Raw genomic sequence first — 20,306 nt, 5'->3', positions numbered from 1 at the left:
AACTCTGTAGGACAGGGGTCTCCAAACTAGATCCTGGAGGACCAATGACCTGAAAAGTTTAGCTCCAACTGGCCTTAACAGACCTATCTGGAAGTTTCTAGTGTGTCTAGTTAGAGCTTGATTATCTGGATCAAGTTAAGGCTAGAAGGGATATGTTTGGCTCTACTGGGCATGCGCACATAAATACAGCGAAATTTTTGTCATACTGTACTAGGGCTTGCATAGACTACTCAGCGCTGTTGGAACAATCGATTACTCCAGCATGCATTAACCATAATGCATACAAAGTGTTTGGCAAGTACGACGTGAATTTTAGGATTCCAATATTGCATGGAGCTGTTACTTTCTATGAACTTATCTATGTTGCATGTAAAAATTAAATATGTAATGTAATTAGGGTTGTGCCTGAAGCCGAATACCTTACTCGGAATGGCACAGATAATGGCTTCAAAATCGAATAACGGACAATGAATAATTCTGCCTGAATACTCGGCTGAAGCTGGCACATTACAGAGTTTGCTAGATAACAGGTGAGCCAGGGGATCAACACAATATTATACACAGACCTCTTAAGTCACGAGTGTGAAGTGAATCAATGTAAACTTTATGAGTGAAAAGAGTGCAAATCAAACACCGCATTGCTGTTGCCTCTCCGTGCATCTCTCAGAAATCAGAGCTTTGCAAGAATAATTTCACCTATAAAAATACATCATACACGTTCTATTATTTGCATATATTTAAAAGGCAATGATTTAAAGCTTATGCTACAATATGATACGTCTCAGTCTCTCAAAAACCAAATCAGTTCTCTCTCAAGAGTAGGCTAATAATCAACTTAGATACAGATACATTTCCTACTTGTCCTACATGTTTGCATCTTTACCTTTTGATAGTTTGCGCGGCATGCACACATTTGTTTAGTGAAGTTCTCTAAAATTAAGACTCGCTAAGAGTTCTGCGTAATGAAAATTTGTGCATTGAATGGATTCAGTCATGTTCAAATGATTACTAAACGTTTGTCATGACATCTCTCTGCTTGCATGATAAATTTTATAAAAAAAAAATAATACATATTTTAGTTTAACACGAGATACTTGTTCAGTGATAACTGTTACATGAACATTTAAATATGTAATGTTTGCATAAGGCTATACATTAATAAGCATTTATTGATTAAAAAACCTATTTAATGTGTTTTCATTTACAATAGCATAAATCACGAGTAGTCAAGTAATTTTAAATAAAAAAATGGACTAGTAGAAATCAGTAGTCTTGCAACCCCTATACTGTACAACATTTATTAGTATTTCATTATTGTAAATGATAAATTTAAGGCTATCTAGGTGTAGATGTAAATAAAACACAATCTAACACGATTTATTAAGAACATTTTATTAGACACATCTAAACTTTTCAGAATGCAGCAATTTCACTGCTGGTCATGCACATCCTTCCCTGTAACAAAATTGAAAGCTAAGCCAAGATGAAGAGACAGCTGATCATATCTGTCCACACGTTTTCAGTTCCGGCATCATGCAAATGTGTTTTTGTTTTGAAGAAGAATTATTTTATTTTATATTTTTTGCTGGACTCTGTCGAGACCAACGAGAACATCTGGCGAGTCCAATGGCCAAGTCCCAGTGTAAACGCAACGAGTCCGAGACAAGTCCGATAGAAAAATGTCTCTAGTCCGGACTCAAGTCCAAGACTGGACTCATAGCCGATGAAGAGGGCTAGGCGCTGAGGCAGTAGTAATACAATTCAGCGCAATCACCCTTCCCCTCCGGTGTGATGGAGGGGTGGAAATAAGGCAGCAAAACATGCTGGTACTTGAAAACACTGCTGTCCTAAATAAGCAGGAATATATAAATGGGGACAATTCTTTTGTGCTTTTTTCACTTAGTAAATGACTTTACAGATGCAAGAGAATAAACATGATGCTGAAACGTCTTGCCTAGATGACCTAGTTGAAACCATGGGCTGAAGGTCTGCCCTCAGGTGACTCAGTCATCTAATGTCTGCTCAGCCTTCTCCTCCTGCACTGACAGAATATGTGGCACAAACGAGGTAATATCCAAGTTAAATTTCACAAAAGTGCTGTGAGATAACCAGCCCGCCGCAAAGCAAATGTCCTAAATAGACATACCTTTAGCCCAGGCCCATGTGGATGCCAAGTGGGGTAATCAAGTCCCTGGAAATCATAAGTGAGGCACATGGCTTCCACAATACAGTGAGACAACCCGCCGCCCTTCTTAGTGCCCATGAAACTTCTTAAAAGCTGTTCTGAAGCTGGAAACTGGCTATTTCTATTTACATAAGCACGCAGCACAACTACAGGACACAGATCATACTTCTCAGACAGTGCTCTGAGCACTAATTATAAGTCCAATACTGGCATTTGGTGAGGGTGGGAAGGATTCAGTCGCCTTCGCCATTACCAGAAGGAGAGCGTTCCTCTCCTCTCTGACCTTTCGCAGCACAAGTGAAATTATTTTGACTGGGGGAAATGCATATTTCCGACCCGTAGGCCAGCGCTTGACAGTGAGTCCCCTTTCAGGGGAGCAGTCGTCAGCAAGAAACAAAGCGGACAGTTGGCGTTCTCTTCTGATGCAAAAAGGTCAATCTCTACTTCACCAAAGAGACTCTACAATCTACAATCAACTTTACAGTTTGAGGGTTTAATCTCCATTCCCGTGAACAATACCCTCTCTGGACAGTGTGTCCACGCTGCAGTTCAGAGTGCCCTGCACATGGACTCCTCGAATCGAGAGAAGTACCTGATCTGCCCACAAGAGCAGGTTTCTTGCCAAGTCCTGTAGGGTGCATGAACCCATTCCTACCTGGCGATTGATGTACCCCACCACTGCCATGTTGTCCTTTCAGATTAGAACATTGTGGTCTTTCACAAAAAGAAGAAAATTCTGCAGCACCAAACGAACAGGCAATCTCCAAGAAATTTATATGCCAAGGCTTCTGGTCTCTTACCCGCATGCTAAACACTGGCCTGCCGTCACAGAGGGGTCCCCAACCTGACATTGACTCGTTTGTGGTCACCACTATCCTTCTAACCACCCTGCCCATTGCAGTACCCTGTATATAGCTGTGCCAATCCAGGGCATTAGAGTCTTGAGACATGAACGTGTTATGACAAGGCACTCCATCCCCTCTCTTCATGCCTGTGGTGGGACTCGGTCCATAGTTGCAATGGCCTCATATGCAGTGAGCCTAGACAGCAGGCTGCAGCTGTCTACTGCTGGTAGAGTGCAACCAGCATATCTGGCCGATCGCTGAGCTAATGACGATCTGGACCTTGACCTGGTGGGAGGAGCATTAGATCGTTTTAAGGAGGAAGTGTGGCAGCATCTTCGACTGCTTTAGGGGTCCTTTATACTTCTCAGAAAAAACCTCCACTGCAAAATTTTGACAGCTTTTGACAGAAACAACAGGGGGCGATGTGGAGGAATTTTCCTCTAACACCATCGGGAATCACAGGTGAGAAGTCATTTGTACAAGACTGGTACAAGACTTCTCACGTGATGTTGACGATTAAATCATTTCTTTATGTACAAACTGATTAAAACAATCTTATACTATTGGGTTCAATTTCCACCAAACATGAAACAACTTTAAGCAAATAAGTGTATAAATAGTATCTAAATGAATTCTAATTCTGTACTTTTATAAAATAAAAATAAAATGTACTAATAAAATAAAAAGCCTTGGACAAACTATGCAAAAACTATGCATTGTTTTCCATCAAAGCGTCAAAAAGCACCTGATGGAGTTTGAACTTCACATCAAACTGCTTAAGCACAGACGTGCATGTTTGGCTAGAGTCGCCTTGAAATCATGCATCTTTGGATGCAGAGCTGCACAGAAATGGTATGCACTCCGTCGGGCAAAATGAGTTTGTGAGCACTCAAAGCAAACTTCCGCCAACACCACGATGATGTCATATTTACAGCACCACCCAAGTGAACTTGCGGACATGTCGAGTATAAATCAGCCTTTACGGCCTGCTCTTCCTTGGGAAAACACTTATCTTGCCCATACTGGGGCTCTCCCTTGCTTTGCTCTAACTTCTCAGTGGAAAACTGGTGTGGAACTGGAACTGGAAAACCAGTTTATTCTCCATTGTCTTCTGGGAATCACGAACAGAAAGCTGTGGTAATTATCCCACTTCTGACACCATGTAGCATCATACAACTTCCCAGAATAAATAGGCAGGAGATAATCCAGTTCAACAGCAGCCAATGGCTTTCGATTATTTCCTGAAAATGACAACCTAAACAACGGGTATCAGGAGACATTCTAACCTTCCCAGAAATAAGAAAACGCAGAAGGCTCAGAGTTTTATCTTCCCTGCAGCCGAACTCCAACCACAAACTCTCCTCTAACGCACGCACCAGGCCCCACCTCCGAACTATTTACCCCAGACACCTCTCGCCATCAGCAGGTGAATCAAATAAACACATTTATAACAGAGAATAAACAGCATCATCACCACAATATTATAGTTTTAATCTTAAAATACATGAGCAGTAAGTGCTTATGTTCTTCAGTAACAGTTCTTCTGAAGGACTGCTGATGTCTGAAGGGTCCAGCAGAGGGGGTTCATACACTGTATTCTAAAACTAAATTGACCCACACTGATTTTCACATATGGACATAACACTTTTTCAAGGATATAAAATTTTTTTTTTTTCACAGAACAAACAAAGAATTCATAAAGTGTTGAAATGACACAGGGGTGAGTAAATGACATAATTTTTATTCCTGGACAAACTATTCTTCTAAGGATCACCTCAGTTTAATTTAATGATGCATAACTGCATTTTTATTTAAATGTGTAGTGATGATGAGAGTTAACTGTTAAAAATAAATAAATAACAAAAATGAAAATAGTTTACATTCATAGTACATCAAAAAGATAATAGACATTAAAAATAGAAAAGACAAAAGAAACTAATAAACATTGTTTTTTTTCCCATATTTTTATTCAATTAGTTACAGATCACAAGATTTCACCTGCATTTAGCTACTCCATATTAGAGATCTCTAGTTTAAGAATTAATGATGTAGGCAAATTCAAATTTATTTATATTGACTTCAACATTTTTTCTTCTGTTGCCATGATTAAAAGCAACCAAGCAGTACAGCAAATGGTGATATTTAGCAACAAATTTAAGGGCTGAATTCACTAAATAGTGGTGCCACTTTACTTCGTAATATTTCAAAAATTGGTTTCTTATTCACTAACCAACCAGTTTCCAGCTGTTAAATGTGTATTAACTATTTAAATTAAGTCAGAATCATTCTTCTAAAGGTAAACACACCTCCTAGCATCCAAACAGGCTCAATGTACCCACTAGCTTATCATGAATCATTTTCTACTGGTTTGATCTTGATGTGAATTCCATTAAGTGATCTGAGGACGATTTGAGGGATCATCTTCGGGGTGTGCTGGGGGTCTTTAATCAGGTGGTATTTCTTCAGTGTCAGCGCCACTGCAACTTTCATCTCATTCATGGCAAAGTTCTGTCCGATGCAGTTTCTGTTATCAAATACACATCAGAAGCTTCATTAGCGGTTTATCTACAACCGCAATCTAATCTACATCATTTTTTTTTTCTTTAAATAAACACTGTATCTTTTTCTATCTGAAGCAAATATGTTTGTGTTTGTACTGAGAAGTAAAAATAAAGATTTAAAAAAAATTCTGAATCACAAATCGGACAAAACTTTTGGATATAGCTCAATGAAATGTGCTGTTTTATAGTAGATTATCTAAATATCGTTTATAACAGTACTTGAAAACAAGAAAAATTAAGAAAGAAAATACAACTGCTGAACATACTTTATCATATCTTATAAGAGTGCTTATCTTGGAAATATATATATATATTTGCAAATGACATACAATTTAACGGAATGTAATGTTTTCAGACACTTAATTGCATGCTCTCTGCAATTAAATGAAAATGATTTATAGTTTAGATTTATATTCAAAGCAATTAGCTGAATGTAATTTCATAATAATTAATTTTCTCTTTGAATATAGCTATAGTATCGCTGCTGAATGTACCGACAAGCATTTATGATCAAATAAAATATACTTTAATTTCTATTGAAACTAATATCATGTATTTAAATGTTTAATTTACACATTTGTAATGAAGTTTCAATTTAGTATATTTAGAATATATTAAATGTAAGATCGAATAACATGCTACAGTTACAATAGTTATAATCAAGTACTTTACATGTGCTTTAGTCAACACATCAAAATAAGCATTTTTCTTTCTTTCTTATTAAAACAATTTAAAATGTATAATGATAATTACTTCATGAATAGTATATTATCTACAAGTACAGTTCTTTAAAAATATACTGTACTTTGAAGATTTGAAGTACACTACAAGTGCAGATTCAATACAATTAAGCACACCTTTTCACAAGCATAGCCAACTTAGTAAATCTTTTCCAACAAAAATAGTTGTCAAAAGGACCTGCACTATCAGTTGCTTTATTTCTGTTTGCTCTTATCAGAGGTGAACTGAGGTCAGAGACACAAACGAATGTAATGGAAAAGCTCATACAGGCGAACTTCTGTTCTTAATTCAACTTCTTTCCATAAAACAGAAGATCACAGTGACATGTCAAACTACTGGAAGGACAAAAACACCATACATTTATCATAAATGTAGTCCACATGAGCAGTGAGACACATTCCAAGTCTTGCAAAATGCATTCTGTGAAAAAAAGTTAAGTTGTTATCTACTTAAAATGTCCCATCTGCATTCAGATTCCAAAAGGGTGTGCTCAGGGGGGAAGATTTTAAGTGAAAAATAACTTAGTTTACTAGAATATACTATACTATATGAATACAAAAAACTTGGAATATAGTGCAAGAGTTGTATGGTCTCCTTTCATCGTCATTTGATGTTTTTTTTTAAGCTTGACAAATGTGGTTACTATGAACTGTCATTATACAGAGCTACTTGAAAAATGGCCCTTTTCTGTTCAGTAAAAAAACCAAACATGGAAGCTTGTTTCTGCCACGGGATAAAAAATAACTTGTTACTTTTTAAAATTCTGACTTTAAGTCACAATTGTGATTTTCCTTCAGAATCATAAGAATCATAATTGTGGGATATAAAACTCAAAATAATAAAATGGACGCCGACGGCTCCTCCGGTTTTGGGCAGCCGGCAGGAGTCCCCCGTTCCCTGCTCCTCCCCGTTCAGGTGGACGGCAGCAGGCTCCAGTTCTCTGGTGAACGGCACCGACTCCTCCCCTCCCTCACGGACGGCAGCCGCCCCTCCACATTGCGGGTGGCCGGCAGCGAGCTCGTCCGTCCCCGGCAACTGACTCCAGCCCACCGCCTCGAGCGTCCATGGTGGCACACTTCCTCGCCCTGCTCGATGGCACAGCGGATTCACCACAGCGGCGAGGGATCTTCAGCAGCGCGTCCCTCCTTCTCCCAGGCCTCGGCACCAGTGTAATGCAGTACAAAGTTCATAATCATCAGGAAGAAGGAGGCGGTGACCGACAGACAATCAAAATGACTTCAATAATCAAAATAAACACAAAACAGCGTGGCAGCCCCTCATGGATTACTGCTTGTGGGTACCCCCCGGCCTGCGAGGGGCGATGGGGGTATGTGGCGAGTGGGGCGGGGCAGAGAGCCGTGGGAACGGAGCGAGGCCAGTGGAGTGATTGGAAACGAGCGACACCTGATCGACCCACCAGTCTCGAGTCCCAAGGAGGACATGGAAGGATATAAAACAGGAGCGACAACAGTGAAGGATAAGACAGGACCAGGCCTGGATTTATTTTGTGTCTTGATTTTGTTTGTGCAGTCGTCCGTGAGGGGCTGCAGCGCTGTTTTGTGTTTATTTTGACTATGTACGTTTGTACTGCGTTACAAACGGGTATAAAAAATTGTAGTATACAGAGGCAGCCCTCCAGTCAACCCCTCCTTGTTTGAAGACCGAAGAGAGTAAAGACCATCGAATCTCCCATGCGACTCCACCGGGCAGGGACACCGGCAAGGGATATAAGTAATGTTTTGATTAATCCCTTTTTCCTTCTACTTGTTTCATTTCTGTTTCAGTTATTATAACCAATTCTTGCTATGTGTTTCTAGATCCCTACTATACCACTCACAAACCTCGCATCACACAATGCAGGCAGCGCAGTCTTAACAACCTGTACACTTTGCCTATGTTTGCTAATACACTACTTTCTTTTCCTATTGGTCTCTGGAATTGCCATTCTGCTGTAAACAAAGCCGATTTCATTACTTTTATTATTAGTCATTCAAAGCTTAATCTCATGGCCCTGAAAAAAGACTTGGATCAAACCAGAGGACACTGCTACACCTGCACAGTTTTTCCCACTCTTTCCCAGTTTGCCTTCTTCCTTTCATTGCAGAAACACTTGAACGAGATGTGTTCAACCAAGTCTCTGCATTTCTCACACAGAACAACCTCCTAGAGGACAACCAATCTGGCTTCAGAAGTGAAGCTTCAACTGAGATGGCCTTGCTCTCAGTTTTTGAAGCTCTAAGACTGGCAAGAGCGGAATCCAAATCATCAGTACTTTTCCTGCTTCATCTGTCCGCTGCTTTTGACACGGTTAACCACCAGATCCTCCTATCACACTTACTGGCAAAGGGCATCTCAGGAACCACACTTCAGTGGTTTGAGTCTTACCTATCAGATAGGTCCTTCAAAGTATCTTTGAGACGTGAGGTGTCCAAGTCACAGCATCTAACTACTGGGGTGCCTCAGGGCTCAGTTCTTGGACCACTTCTCTTCTCTGTCTACATGGCATCATTAGGTTCTGTCATTCAGAAACATGGCTTTTCATACGACTGCTATGCTGATGACACTCAACTCTACCTTTCATTCCATCCTGATGATTCGACGGTAGCTACTCACATCTCAGCTTGTCTGTCAGACATTTCTTGCTGGACCTTCAACTCAACCTTGCCAAGACAGAACTGTTTGTGGTTCCAGCAAACCCATAGTTTCATCACAATTTCACCATCAAGTTAGGCACATCAACCATAACTCCTTCAAAAACAGCCAGAAGCCTTGGAGTTATGATTGATGATCAGCTGTCTTTATCAGACCACATTGCTAAAACTTTCAGATCCTGCAGATTTGCTTTGTTCAACATCAAGAAGATCAGGCCCTTTCTTTTGGATCATGCTGCACAACTCCTTGTTCAAGCTCTTGTTCTGTCCAGGCTGGACTATTGCAATGCCCTCTTGGCAGGTCTTCCAGCCAGTTCTATCAAACTTTTACAATTAATCCAGAACGTGGCCCAAGATTAGCCGAAAAGAATCACACCTCTGTTTATCAATTTGCACTGGCTACCAATAGCTGCTCGCATAAAATTCAAGGCATTTGATCTTTGCCTACAAAACCACCACTTGCTCTGCACCCATTTACCTAAATTTATTACTTCAGGCTTATGAGCCCTCTAGAAGCTTACATTCTGCAAGTGAACGTCTCTTGGTTGTGCCATCCCAAAGAAGCACAAAGTCACTTTTACGGTCTTTTAAATTAAATGTTCCCTCCTGGTGGAATGACCTGCCCAACTCAATTCGAGTAGCTGAGTCCTTGGCCATCTTCAAGAATTGGCTTAAAACACATCTCTTCCATCTTTATTTGACCCTCTAACTTTAGCACTCACTATTCTAATTCTATTCTTAAATAAAAATCTGACTACCTTTCTAATAGTTTTGTATTCCATTTTCTTATATATATATATATATATATATATATATATATATATATATATATATATAGCTAGCTCTATTCTTTTTCTATTCTATCTGTTTTCTATTCTATCTGTTGTTTTTGTTTTGTTTTGCCTTGGATAAAAGTGTCTGCTAAATGACTAAATGTAAAATGTAAAACAAGATTTGCAAGAAACAGTATAAACTTGCAATTCTGAGAATAAAAGTCTCAATTGTGAGATAAAAAAAGTCTGTTACTTTTTTATTATGTGGTGGAAACGGCTTCAGTAAATAACAGCATGCATGTTTTGAACGTACAATATAATTTTTGAACAGGAAGCTTTTTGTTTATTTATATATTTGTTTTAAAGAATCAGCATTGCCAGTCATCTTATCGCTGTTTGCTCTCATGAGGGCTGAAATGCAGTCAGTGCCACAGACGCTCCAAACTCCAAATCAAAGAGAAGCTCTGTTCTGTGTGGCTGAAATCTGAGTGAATGACCTACTTGCTAAACCGCTCATGTCTCTTCAACAAACCTGGGTCCAGCAGAGAAGGGCACAAAAGCATGCGGTGACCTCTTAGCAACGTTCTCCGGCAGAAACCTCAACGGATCAAATACCTGTGGAAAACACAACCCGTTAAATACTTTCAGAATAAATAAAAATCTTACATTTAAGAAATAAAAACATCCAAGAAATATTTAAATACATTGTAAGAATCTGTAGCCAGCAGAAGTTGCCTTTAAGACCTATTTCTACTTGATTTATGCCATAAAAATTAGTTGTTAGTACAAAGTAATGTATTTGGGTTGATTCAGTTATATTAAATCATATTTCAGTTGAATAAAAACAGTTCATTTAGATGTTATTTCAGTGACTTTTTAAATATATTTACATATACAAACATATTTACATATACAAACAAACTCCTCTTCTTTTTGGGAGCCTCGCTAACTGTCTTTATCTCTGAGTGTAGTCAGGTCTCCTCTCGTTCTAGAAAGTCGTCATGCTGAGGCCTCCACTCTTAAGAGCTTCTCTAAGAAGGTTGAGTGTTAGGTTTCCTCTCATTAAGGAGAGTCATCCTGCTGAAGCCTTCACACTTCAGAGCTCCGTCATGGGCAGTAATATGAGTTTAAAGGCTCGTTCTTGAGCCTCGCTTACTGCCTTGGGCGCTGAGTGTAGCCAGGTCTCCAATCGGTTTAGAGAGTCGTTATGCTGAGACCTCCATTCTTAAGAGCTCCCCTACCAGGCTTGAGCATGGTAGACTTCCTCTCATTTAGAAAGTCATCCTGCTGAAGCCTCTGCTCCCCAGAGCTGGTGCCTGGGTTGATAAGTACACCTGCTGAGCATCTGTGTGCTTCCTGAAATCCACATAGTGGTAAGTGTGCAAGTGAAACACGTTGCATACTTTATAAAATCATCATAAGGTGTAAGTGTGCATGCTAACGCCTCTGCACACTTTCTAAAATCCAAATAAGTGGTCGATCAGAATGCATACAAGACTCCGTGCACTGTCTGGAATCCTGTACTGTACGGGTAAGGTACGGTACACGTATTCACTTCATTCTCTTTCTCTGAGTTGGTTAGACCCCGGTACCTTGGGCTCCACTCAACTAGTGTGTCTCTACTAACACACTCCCCTCAGCATGGAGGGTTATGGTGAGAAGGGTGCTCCTGTTGACTTCCTCTCTGTTAGGAGTGTCATGCTGCTGGAGCCTCCGCTCTCCATAGTTCCGCTTGGACAGTACTTTTGGTAGGTAGGCTCCTCTTTTGGGAGCCTCTGTAACTGTCTTTAGCGCTTAGTGTAGTCAGGTCTCCTCTCGTTCTAGAGAGTCGTCAAGCTGAGGCCTCCACTCTTAAAGGTATACTCCACTGTGTTTTCATATTAAACTATGTTTTTCCCCTAACTAAGACGAGTTGATACATACCTCTCTCGTCTCAGTGCGTGCACTCAATCGCAGTAATATCTTCACTCGTGAAAAATCCTCTCACCGGCCCTCGCTCCCTCTAGTGAAGATATTACTGCGCCAAGACGAAGTGCTTACAAGCACTTGCCATGGTATTCCGCCACACAATATAGTTATCCATTTTACACGCTTAGAAAAGCACAATGTTTTGTTTTGTGTTACCGTCCTAGGTCGAGGTTACACTACGCGAGTAACTGTATTTAAATAGGGAAAACGTGGAGGTGTTTGGTAGCTTCTCTGCTTGGCCCATATTGAATGAATGGGCTAGGCTAAGTGCTTCCAAAGTGTCATCGCGCGCCAAAGCGATTGAGTGCACACACTGAGACGAGAGAGGTATGTATCAACTCGTCTTAGGTAAAGGAAAAACATAGTTTAATATGAAAACACGGTGGAGTATCCCTTTAAGAGCTTCTCTAAAAGGGTTGAGTGCTAGGCTTTTCTCTCGTTTAAGAGAGTCATTCTGCAGAAGCTTTGGCTCTTCAGTGCTCCGTCAGGGGCAGTGATATGAGTTTGTAGGCTCTTTCTCTGAGCCACGTTAACTGCCTCTGGCGCTGAGTGTAGCCAGGTCTCCTCTCGCTTTGGAGAGTTATTTTGCTGAGACCTCTACTCTTAAGAGCCTCCTGCCAGGGTTGACCATTGTTAGGTTTCCTCTCATTTTAGAGAGTCATTCTGCTTAAAGCCTCTGCTCCCCAGAGCTCCGCCTAGGTAGTATAAGGAGCCTCTGGTGTTGAGTGTAGCTACGTCTCCTCTCAGTTTAGAGTCATTATGCCTCCACTCTTAGAGCTCCAGAATTTGGTGGGTGATGATGTTTGGAGCTTGAGCCTGCTGTAAAGCCTAGCGGTTAAGCTGGTAGAGATGTTGTTCCTCAAGTCCTGACTTGGGGACACAGTTACTTGGGGACACAGTTACTTAGACACTTATCCCTCAGCATGGCAGCGTTGGTATACCGTTCCCAAAGCACCCTATAGAGGATGAAGTGTGGAGTTCCCTTTCGAAAGGGAACATCTCATGTTATGCATGTAAGCATGGTTCCCTGAGAATAGGGAACGAGACGTTGCATCTCTGCGCCATGATTCGGTATCATGCCTGTGTCTCCTCAGACAAAAAAGAGGATGATGCATTCTACAGGTGCACTTTAATATCCGCAGTCACTCATTTGCTTACGTCATAGGCTTCCACCTGCCAATGTCAAGTTAAATGTCATTATTTCATTCATGCTTCAACACAGGTCACGCTGACAGCATTACCAAAGCGCCTTCTAGAAAATGTAACGGTTCATTCCCTGTTCTCAGGGAACCATGGTTACATGTGTAACCTGAAATGTTTTGTTCAGAAAACATATATCATTCAATTATTTGTGTGATGTGTATTTTGATTACATTACAGTGGGGTCCAAAATTATGAGACCAAATCTAGCTTAAAATTTTAAATCTAATTTAAATTTGGAAATAATTTGATTTAGATTTGTTGATTAAATTTATGACAAAATTAAGAAAATGGTCTTTGTGCAGACGGTCATGATCTCAAATTATGCTGGAAAACATGATTATCTTTTCTTTTTTTTTTCATGCAGCTCCAGTCCTGCTGTTATTAAAATAAAATAAAATAAAAATAAAGACACTAGATCCTAAAAGACTAGAATACATATTAATTCTCATTAATTTTCACTTTAATTTTTTTGCTGCTAAAATATTATGTGATTAAAAAATAAAATGCAAATAGACCACTTTTACAACTTTGGACTCTTAATTTATAATAATAATAATAAGAATTATTATTATTATTCAGTCTTTATTCTGTTGTAACTTAGCTTTTTTATGTAGTGACTCATGAGTGATTTTTCAGATATAAAGAATGCAAACATACATATGGATTCTCCCATACTGTGGTATTCATGTGGATCCCATAAATGCTAATTCCAACGATAAAACCTGTGGAAGAGTAAAACAGTGTTTTAAGGCATCCGGTGATGTATTCAGCCTACGTTCACTGTTTTCTGATGAACTGATAACACTCTGTGTCATCTGTAAGTAAACAACAAGCAGCAAGGTTAATGTTTGATCAGATGTTTTCTGAGTTAGAGGTCATTATATCTGTTTAGAGATGAACAGGGTATAAGCAAGTAGGCAGCAATCTGTCAAAATGTATACTAACCGGAAACCAAAACAATGAAAATATTAAGTGAAATTTTATATCAGGGAGACCCTTTGCAAATGTGTCCATGCTGGCTTATGCTGTTGCTTTTCACAAAATGTTTTTTTTTTATGACTAATGCATCTGTTTTAGTCTTATGATAGCTTTGTGTGAGGAAGAAACTGAAATATCGGCCTACCTTCAGGTACAGTCCGTCCATCAAAAAAAGTCAAGGGTTTAGTCAGCTTTCGTGATATTCCCGGGACAGGAGGGCAAAGCCGCAGGGATTCTTTAATGCACATTGTGGTATAAGGAATTTTATTGAGGTCTTCCCTGAAACATAAGAAGAGAGGAACAGTCTTTGAGAAATGGATGGTGAATAATGCATTAATAGTGTCTGAAACCACTGAGTAGTGCATCAGTGTGCAGGATTAAATATGCTCATGAAAGCAATGAAATTAAGGTGTAATGAGTGAGATTTGAGTTGATTTGCTATGAATCATCTGTGACGGTATAGTGATCCTGGCTATGCTGGCTGAATCAATCACTTTTCACTGAACAGTACCAAAAACACAATACCAGCACTCTAACAGTTGCATAAATGTCTTTTTTAATTTAACTCATAAGTAAGATTAATTTCTTTTTTTACCATGTTCTGTACCTTGCCTATGCAAAGCATATCAAAGCACATATAAAAAAAGAAACAAACAAAAATCATCAGATGAAATAAATCATCATATAAGACAGCATCAATGCATCACGGTAGTCTTTAAAAAGAGGAAGAAGAATATACACTAGTCATCAATAGTAAATCAAGAGATCAAAACAAGATTAGGAAATATTCTAACATCGTATTTGACAATGAATCAAAGATTGTTCAATTCAAAGTCCATGATGTAAGCAATCCAAACACATCAACTCACAACACTTTCAACAGTTCAAATATCTTATTTGAATGTTAATGTCCTTGAATGTTTGGTTCTAAAGAAAGATGATTGATGTTTGTGTGTGTGTAGGTGCAGTGCAGGTTAGATGTCCACTAAACCCATCTTTTCCGAGAGTCGATGATTAAATGGCTTCATTGAGGAAGAAGAATGAACTGTTCAAGGTCTACCTGGAGTCCAACATACAATCAGATGGTTCTGGTCTGTCCAAGACAAGATGAAACTCCCTCACAGTTGCAACTTTCCAATCCCATGTAGCTCAAACACAGCGGAATAACAAATAGCACAGCGAACATCTGAACACCTGTCTACTGTGCAGCCAGCAAAACTCTCATAATTCAGTAACATTACATGTTACATTTCAATTAAGCCTACATGTCGCTCTCAACTGTCCAACACAATGTCATATGAGTAATTCGAGTAATGACAGTACCAGTCCACTGTGTCTTTTCCATCCAGGGCCTGCAGGATCTCCTCCCTGCATTTCTCCTGGTGCTCAGGGTTACTTGCCAGATTGTAGAAGATCCAAGATATTCCACTGGCTGTAGTGTCATGGCCTTCAAACATGAATGTGTCTACTTCATTCCTGATATCCTCATCTGACAAACCCTGCTGATGCTCATCCTGAGAGTGACACAATACATATGTGACAGCAATAATGATACAATGGCACTATGCAATATGCAACAAAATATCAGCTATTTTCATTCAACTTCTTAGTTAAAGCATAAATATAAAAATTGTGTTGGTACTTGGAAATCTCATACTCGGGCAGACAGAAGAATATCCAAAAAGTCCATATATCGTTTGTTTTTAACAATGCCTTGTTCCTTCTCAATCTTCAAGACCTCCTTCCTCTTTCTGATAACTTCCGCTAAAAAAATATTAAGAAATTGAAATGACATGATAGCTTGATAGCTTCGCTTGTTACAGATTTACACATACATTCATAAATTGGGGTTTGTGAACAAAGTCTCTTCGCTCACCAAGGCTTCATTTATTTGATTAAAAATACACAAAAATGTAGACATATTGTTACAATTTACTCAAGAAACGTATTTCTTATTATTATCAGCAGGGAACTACACTAACCTTTTCCACTGGTTGTTCTTGTGCTACTAACTTTTTCAGTTACTGGCGCAAAACATGATTTGGTCGCAAAAATTATTTATAGTAAGCCGCTCTGGATAATAATGAACAAATCTTGACGGCAAACTGCAGTGGGGAGTGCTGCTGTGTCACGGGATATCTGCCTGTCTCCCCACTTCGCATGCTTCATACTATCATTGTAAAGCTTCAATGATTCATGTTTGAATTGTTTTGACGCATTTACATATTTGGACAGTCCTGCAAGTGAAGGCCCATAGAATTTACAGTACACACAGTGCATTGCTCCGTCTTAACCACTGGTATTCTTCGAGCCACTGGTGTCGAAATTCCATATGGTTTTCCCGTGTGTGCTTTTCCTGACGAATCCTTCTCAGCCTCATCATTCTCACTCACAGGCTCCGTTTGTCATGTCAAATCGAAATCAAGTGATGGTTCTGTTACACTTGAACTTCCCTTCTTAATATAGGAGTCAATCGTCTGCCTCATTTCAACACGTGCAGATTGTAGGCTATGTTGAGATATATATGCGATTGCCGTGTGTGTCTTAACGAGAGGTATTTTTTTTTAATTCAACGTTATGCTACGCCTCGCCTCGGGGGTCACGGGGCTGAAGCCAGCTTGATGTGTTGAATGCTCAGAGCACTGCTGAAAAAGGTATTCTTAAAATACGCATTTCTGTTTTAATAAATGCTCATAGTAAATCATAGCATATTGCCTAAAACATAAGGTAGGTACAAAAATAGCCAGTGATACATTTGCGACCCCATAAAAATTAGGATTGCAATGGCATTTCAAAAGGTCGCATATGCTACCATTTTGGTCGCAGTGTAGTTCCCTGATCAGTGTTGAAACAGCTTTATATTTTTTTTGCAAACTGTTACATTTGAATACTTTGAAAAATAGGAAGTTAAAAAAAAAAATTGATCAAAAAATATTTTAATGTTGCTGATCAGTTTGATAAATGTAATGCATTCTTGCAGAATAAAAGTATGAATTTATAAAATAATAATAATAATAATAAACAATAGAAATCATTGTACTGACCCCAAACTTTTAAACAGTAGTATATATTTTAGTTTAACTAACATATAAGCAGGTATGGATATAATAGCCCATGAGCAGGCCAGACTGAATTTATGGGCTTTCACAAAATCTGTAGAATTCTGAGAAATGGATTTAACCGGTTTCAAACAGCTGAGTGGTCAAACAGACGGATCTGTGGGATGTTCAAACCAAAAAAACAAGAATCTTGAAGGAACATTAAATGTTTGGCCTCCTAATCAATTTGGAGGGGGAGAGGATGTGTAACTTTTTAAATATATTTTATAATATTCAGACGGTCAAAAACACAGTTATAGTTGAACCAATCATTTGGTGGGTAGGCCTGTTGAGGTGAATGCATGACTGTGGCTTAGCAAAGAAACAACACCTGTATGACTGTGTGCTATTCTAGTCGCCTTCCTGAATTTGTATCCATGTGGACTGAGATGAAATATGGCCTTGCTGTGGTAAGGAAACACTCTGAACCTGACGTTCACCAGGTGGCAGAGGTCATACACCGCCTGGATGTACGGGTTGGTTCCACTGCAATGAGAACAGTGAGGTTATACTGAAAGGAGACACACGTGCACAAAAGGATGAAGTAAAGGAGTGTGAACTGACCTGTCAGTCTGACAGTTGCTGTTACAGCTAAACACACATTTCATGATGCTGTCCAGCGTCATCAGACTTACATGCTTAAACAGTTCAAATGACTCTTCGGATTTGGCATAAACTTCCCACTTATCCTGAAAGACAAGACAAAAATGTCTGAAACTATAATTAAAACTGACATACAGTAATAAAAAGATTTTAAAAAAAAAATAAAGTTCATAAATTGTATTTGAGTTGAAGTGTATAATTTCTATAGCACCAGCATCACCCAGCAACACTGTAAAAAATGATGTCATGGCAGCATATGGTTAACTCATCAAAATAATGTAACCAATTTCAACTTAAAAAAAAAAATAATAATTATACAAGATTCAAATTGAACATTAGTTTTTGATTTTAAATAGGTGGATGTTAGAATTTAAAGTGAATAAGTAATTATAAAAATAATGACTGTTTCCAAACAGGTTTCTCAAAAAACCCTTTCACCTGCCGTTGTTTGAACAAAAGGAGCCATTATGTTTTGTGCCACAGAGAGAGATAGAGAGATTTTGATGTTTAACATAGAACTATGAACTATTCCTTTAACATACAAGCATGACTTTGGTTGAATCAGAAACAAGTTTCACATAAGGCTTCAGAACATCATAATGGAAACCAGGAGTGAGGAGCCGTCTATGCCGAAACCATTTCTGTCCAGCAGACAAAAGTAAGCCATCGCCTGAGGAGACAGTCAAGAGTCACTTAGTTATGTTTCTTCAACTTCAGACATTTTTATGTCCCATATGTAGATTTTTATTAGAAGTTATTTAAAGTTAGTTTAATAAAGGGGAAAACCATGTCAGTGAAGAACTCAATATGAAATGATTGTAAAATGGATTAAAAAGACATCAAATATTTATGACATTTTTTATTCCACAAATAAAATTTCATATCAGCCACAGAATGAATGATGAATGATTGAGATGGAAGAAAACACTGATAAAAATGAAGTATTCCCATACTGTCTGTTTATACACTTGACATTGCTAGTCAATAAATTAAATAAACTAGTAAGAATGTGAAAACTGTGTGTGAGTTTATTGTCTCAAAACCCACAATGACAGAACAGACCGTAGTTGAAGAAACCCAGACTTCATCTGATCAATCATCATTAAAACTGTGGTCTTTTGTGTGATCTTACCTAACCAAGGGATGAAAAACTTGTATGCATAGTCATCTTTGGGTTCTGTCGATAGAGCAAAAAAACCACAAGTCATTTTAAAATGCTTGTTTTGGTCAAATAGACTGTAATATAAAGCTGAAACATGCTGACCGATCAAACGGATGAGCACCTGTAGTAGAGAGAATGGTTTTCACATATGATGGGTGGTGGATGTTCAAAATGGACAATGATGGGCCAAACCACAGCGGAAATGCAAAGGGATACTGTCCACTCCACTTCAGAATCTTTTCCAAATCATGTCCATCCTGGTGAAACTAGAAATATGGAATTTTTGTGCAACTGTTATGGACAATAAAACGCATTTCAAGAACAAACCGTGGTCTAAAGTTATTAATTTCACGTGAATTCTTCAGAATGTCAATTCAATGAAAAGGTGCTCTGTTTATCGCAGTACAATATAATTACAGTATGTCATTGTGTAGTAGTGAATAGACAACGGCTCAGGCATGAGGTTTCTTTCCTCGAAAATAATGAGGTCAAATGGGGTTGGGTGGGGGGTATTCATTTTGCAGTATCACTGTAATATGATTTTCTAATTCAAGCAAAGATTATTGGACTATGATTTACAGGAAAATGCAACGTCAGTCTTTCTACTTCAAAATTGTTATTTGTAATTAATAATAATTGCAAGCAAATTCTTACTACACTATTATTTGGCAAAATAAAATACAGGCGACAACTTGCACTGACCCAAAATGTATATCATGTGCATCAGTGTAGTTTATGTGTTACCCAGTAGATATCAAAATATGATTATATGAAATATTATGACCTTTTTTTTTTTTTTTAGTAGGATAAAACTTAGCTACTAATTATTCTAATTTAAAAAAAAAAAAAAAAAAACCCAATGATTTGACTTTTTTAATTAAAAAATTATTTTCGTGTTAAATGTCTCCAAAGCTATAGGTAGGCCTATTGATTACTCATAGCTGTGGTTGTGTTCACCTCCTTGACGTGTCCGAGGAGCCAGTGTGCAGGTGGTCCTGGAAAAGGCTCCAGAGTTCGCATCCTCTTCCTCCTCTTAATCAGTAATTTAACCACTATCGCCGAAAACGCGAGCAACGCGAGTGCGAAGACATGATTCACGGAGAGCGACTGCAAATTTAACGGGAGACTCGCGTAAAGCTGCATGACGTGTCGAGTCCGTCACTCCGTCTGTCGCGCGCGGGGTCTGTTGACTCTGATCTCGATGTGAGGTTGTGGCCAGAAGAGGTAAAGCTACGCCTGGAAAGTCACAGTAAATCAAGAGAGAGTGACGGACTTTCTACTGGACAGCGTTTTATACAAGAAATAAAGAGCTAATCAGCTTTCCTGAGAGCTAGTTGCTATGGATCACTTAGGTTAAGACTAACAAAGGTATTTTTAAGCGTAAACTAAAATATGAATCAAATAAATTTTTTTTATTAAACTCGTAGCCCATGTCATGTTAAGGTTTATATATATATATATATATATATATATATATATATATATATATATATATATATATATATATATATATATATATATATATACTGTATATATTT

General features: G+C 38.6%; 1 protein-coding gene across 1 annotated transcript; it reads right to left on the bottom strand.

The window, feature by feature from the left end:
• Positions 1-4,975: 4,975 nt before the first annotated feature.
• On the bottom strand, positions 4,976-19,985 carry LOC128030892 (cytochrome P450 4B1-like). Its single transcript, XM_052618970.1, has 12 exons — positions 19,726-19,985; positions 18,890-19,034; positions 18,739-18,783; positions 18,149-18,276; positions 17,568-17,692; positions 17,335-17,489; positions 15,563-15,669; positions 15,229-15,419; positions 14,051-14,184; positions 13,585-13,649; positions 10,289-10,371; positions 4,976-5,554 (listed from the first exon to the last, which is right to left on the bottom strand). Exons 1-12 carry the CDS (start codon positions 19,909-19,911, stop codon positions 5,377-5,379), a joined length of 1,542 nt encoding a protein of 513 aa, XP_052474930.1. The 5' UTR covers positions 19,912-19,985; the 3' UTR covers positions 4,976-5,376.
• Positions 19,986-20,306: the final 321 nt, after the last annotated feature.

Source organism: Carassius gibelio, chromosome A16 (genome assembly GCF_023724105.1).
Source record: "Carassius gibelio isolate Cgi1373 ecotype wild population from Czech Republic chromosome A16, carGib1.2-hapl.c, whole genome shotgun sequence".
NCBI classification, from domain to species: domain Eukaryota; kingdom Metazoa; phylum Chordata; class Actinopteri; order Cypriniformes; family Cyprinidae; genus Carassius; species Carassius gibelio.
The sequence above is the reverse complement of the archived record's forward strand: the minus strand, read 5'-3'. Positions and strand labels throughout refer to the sequence as shown.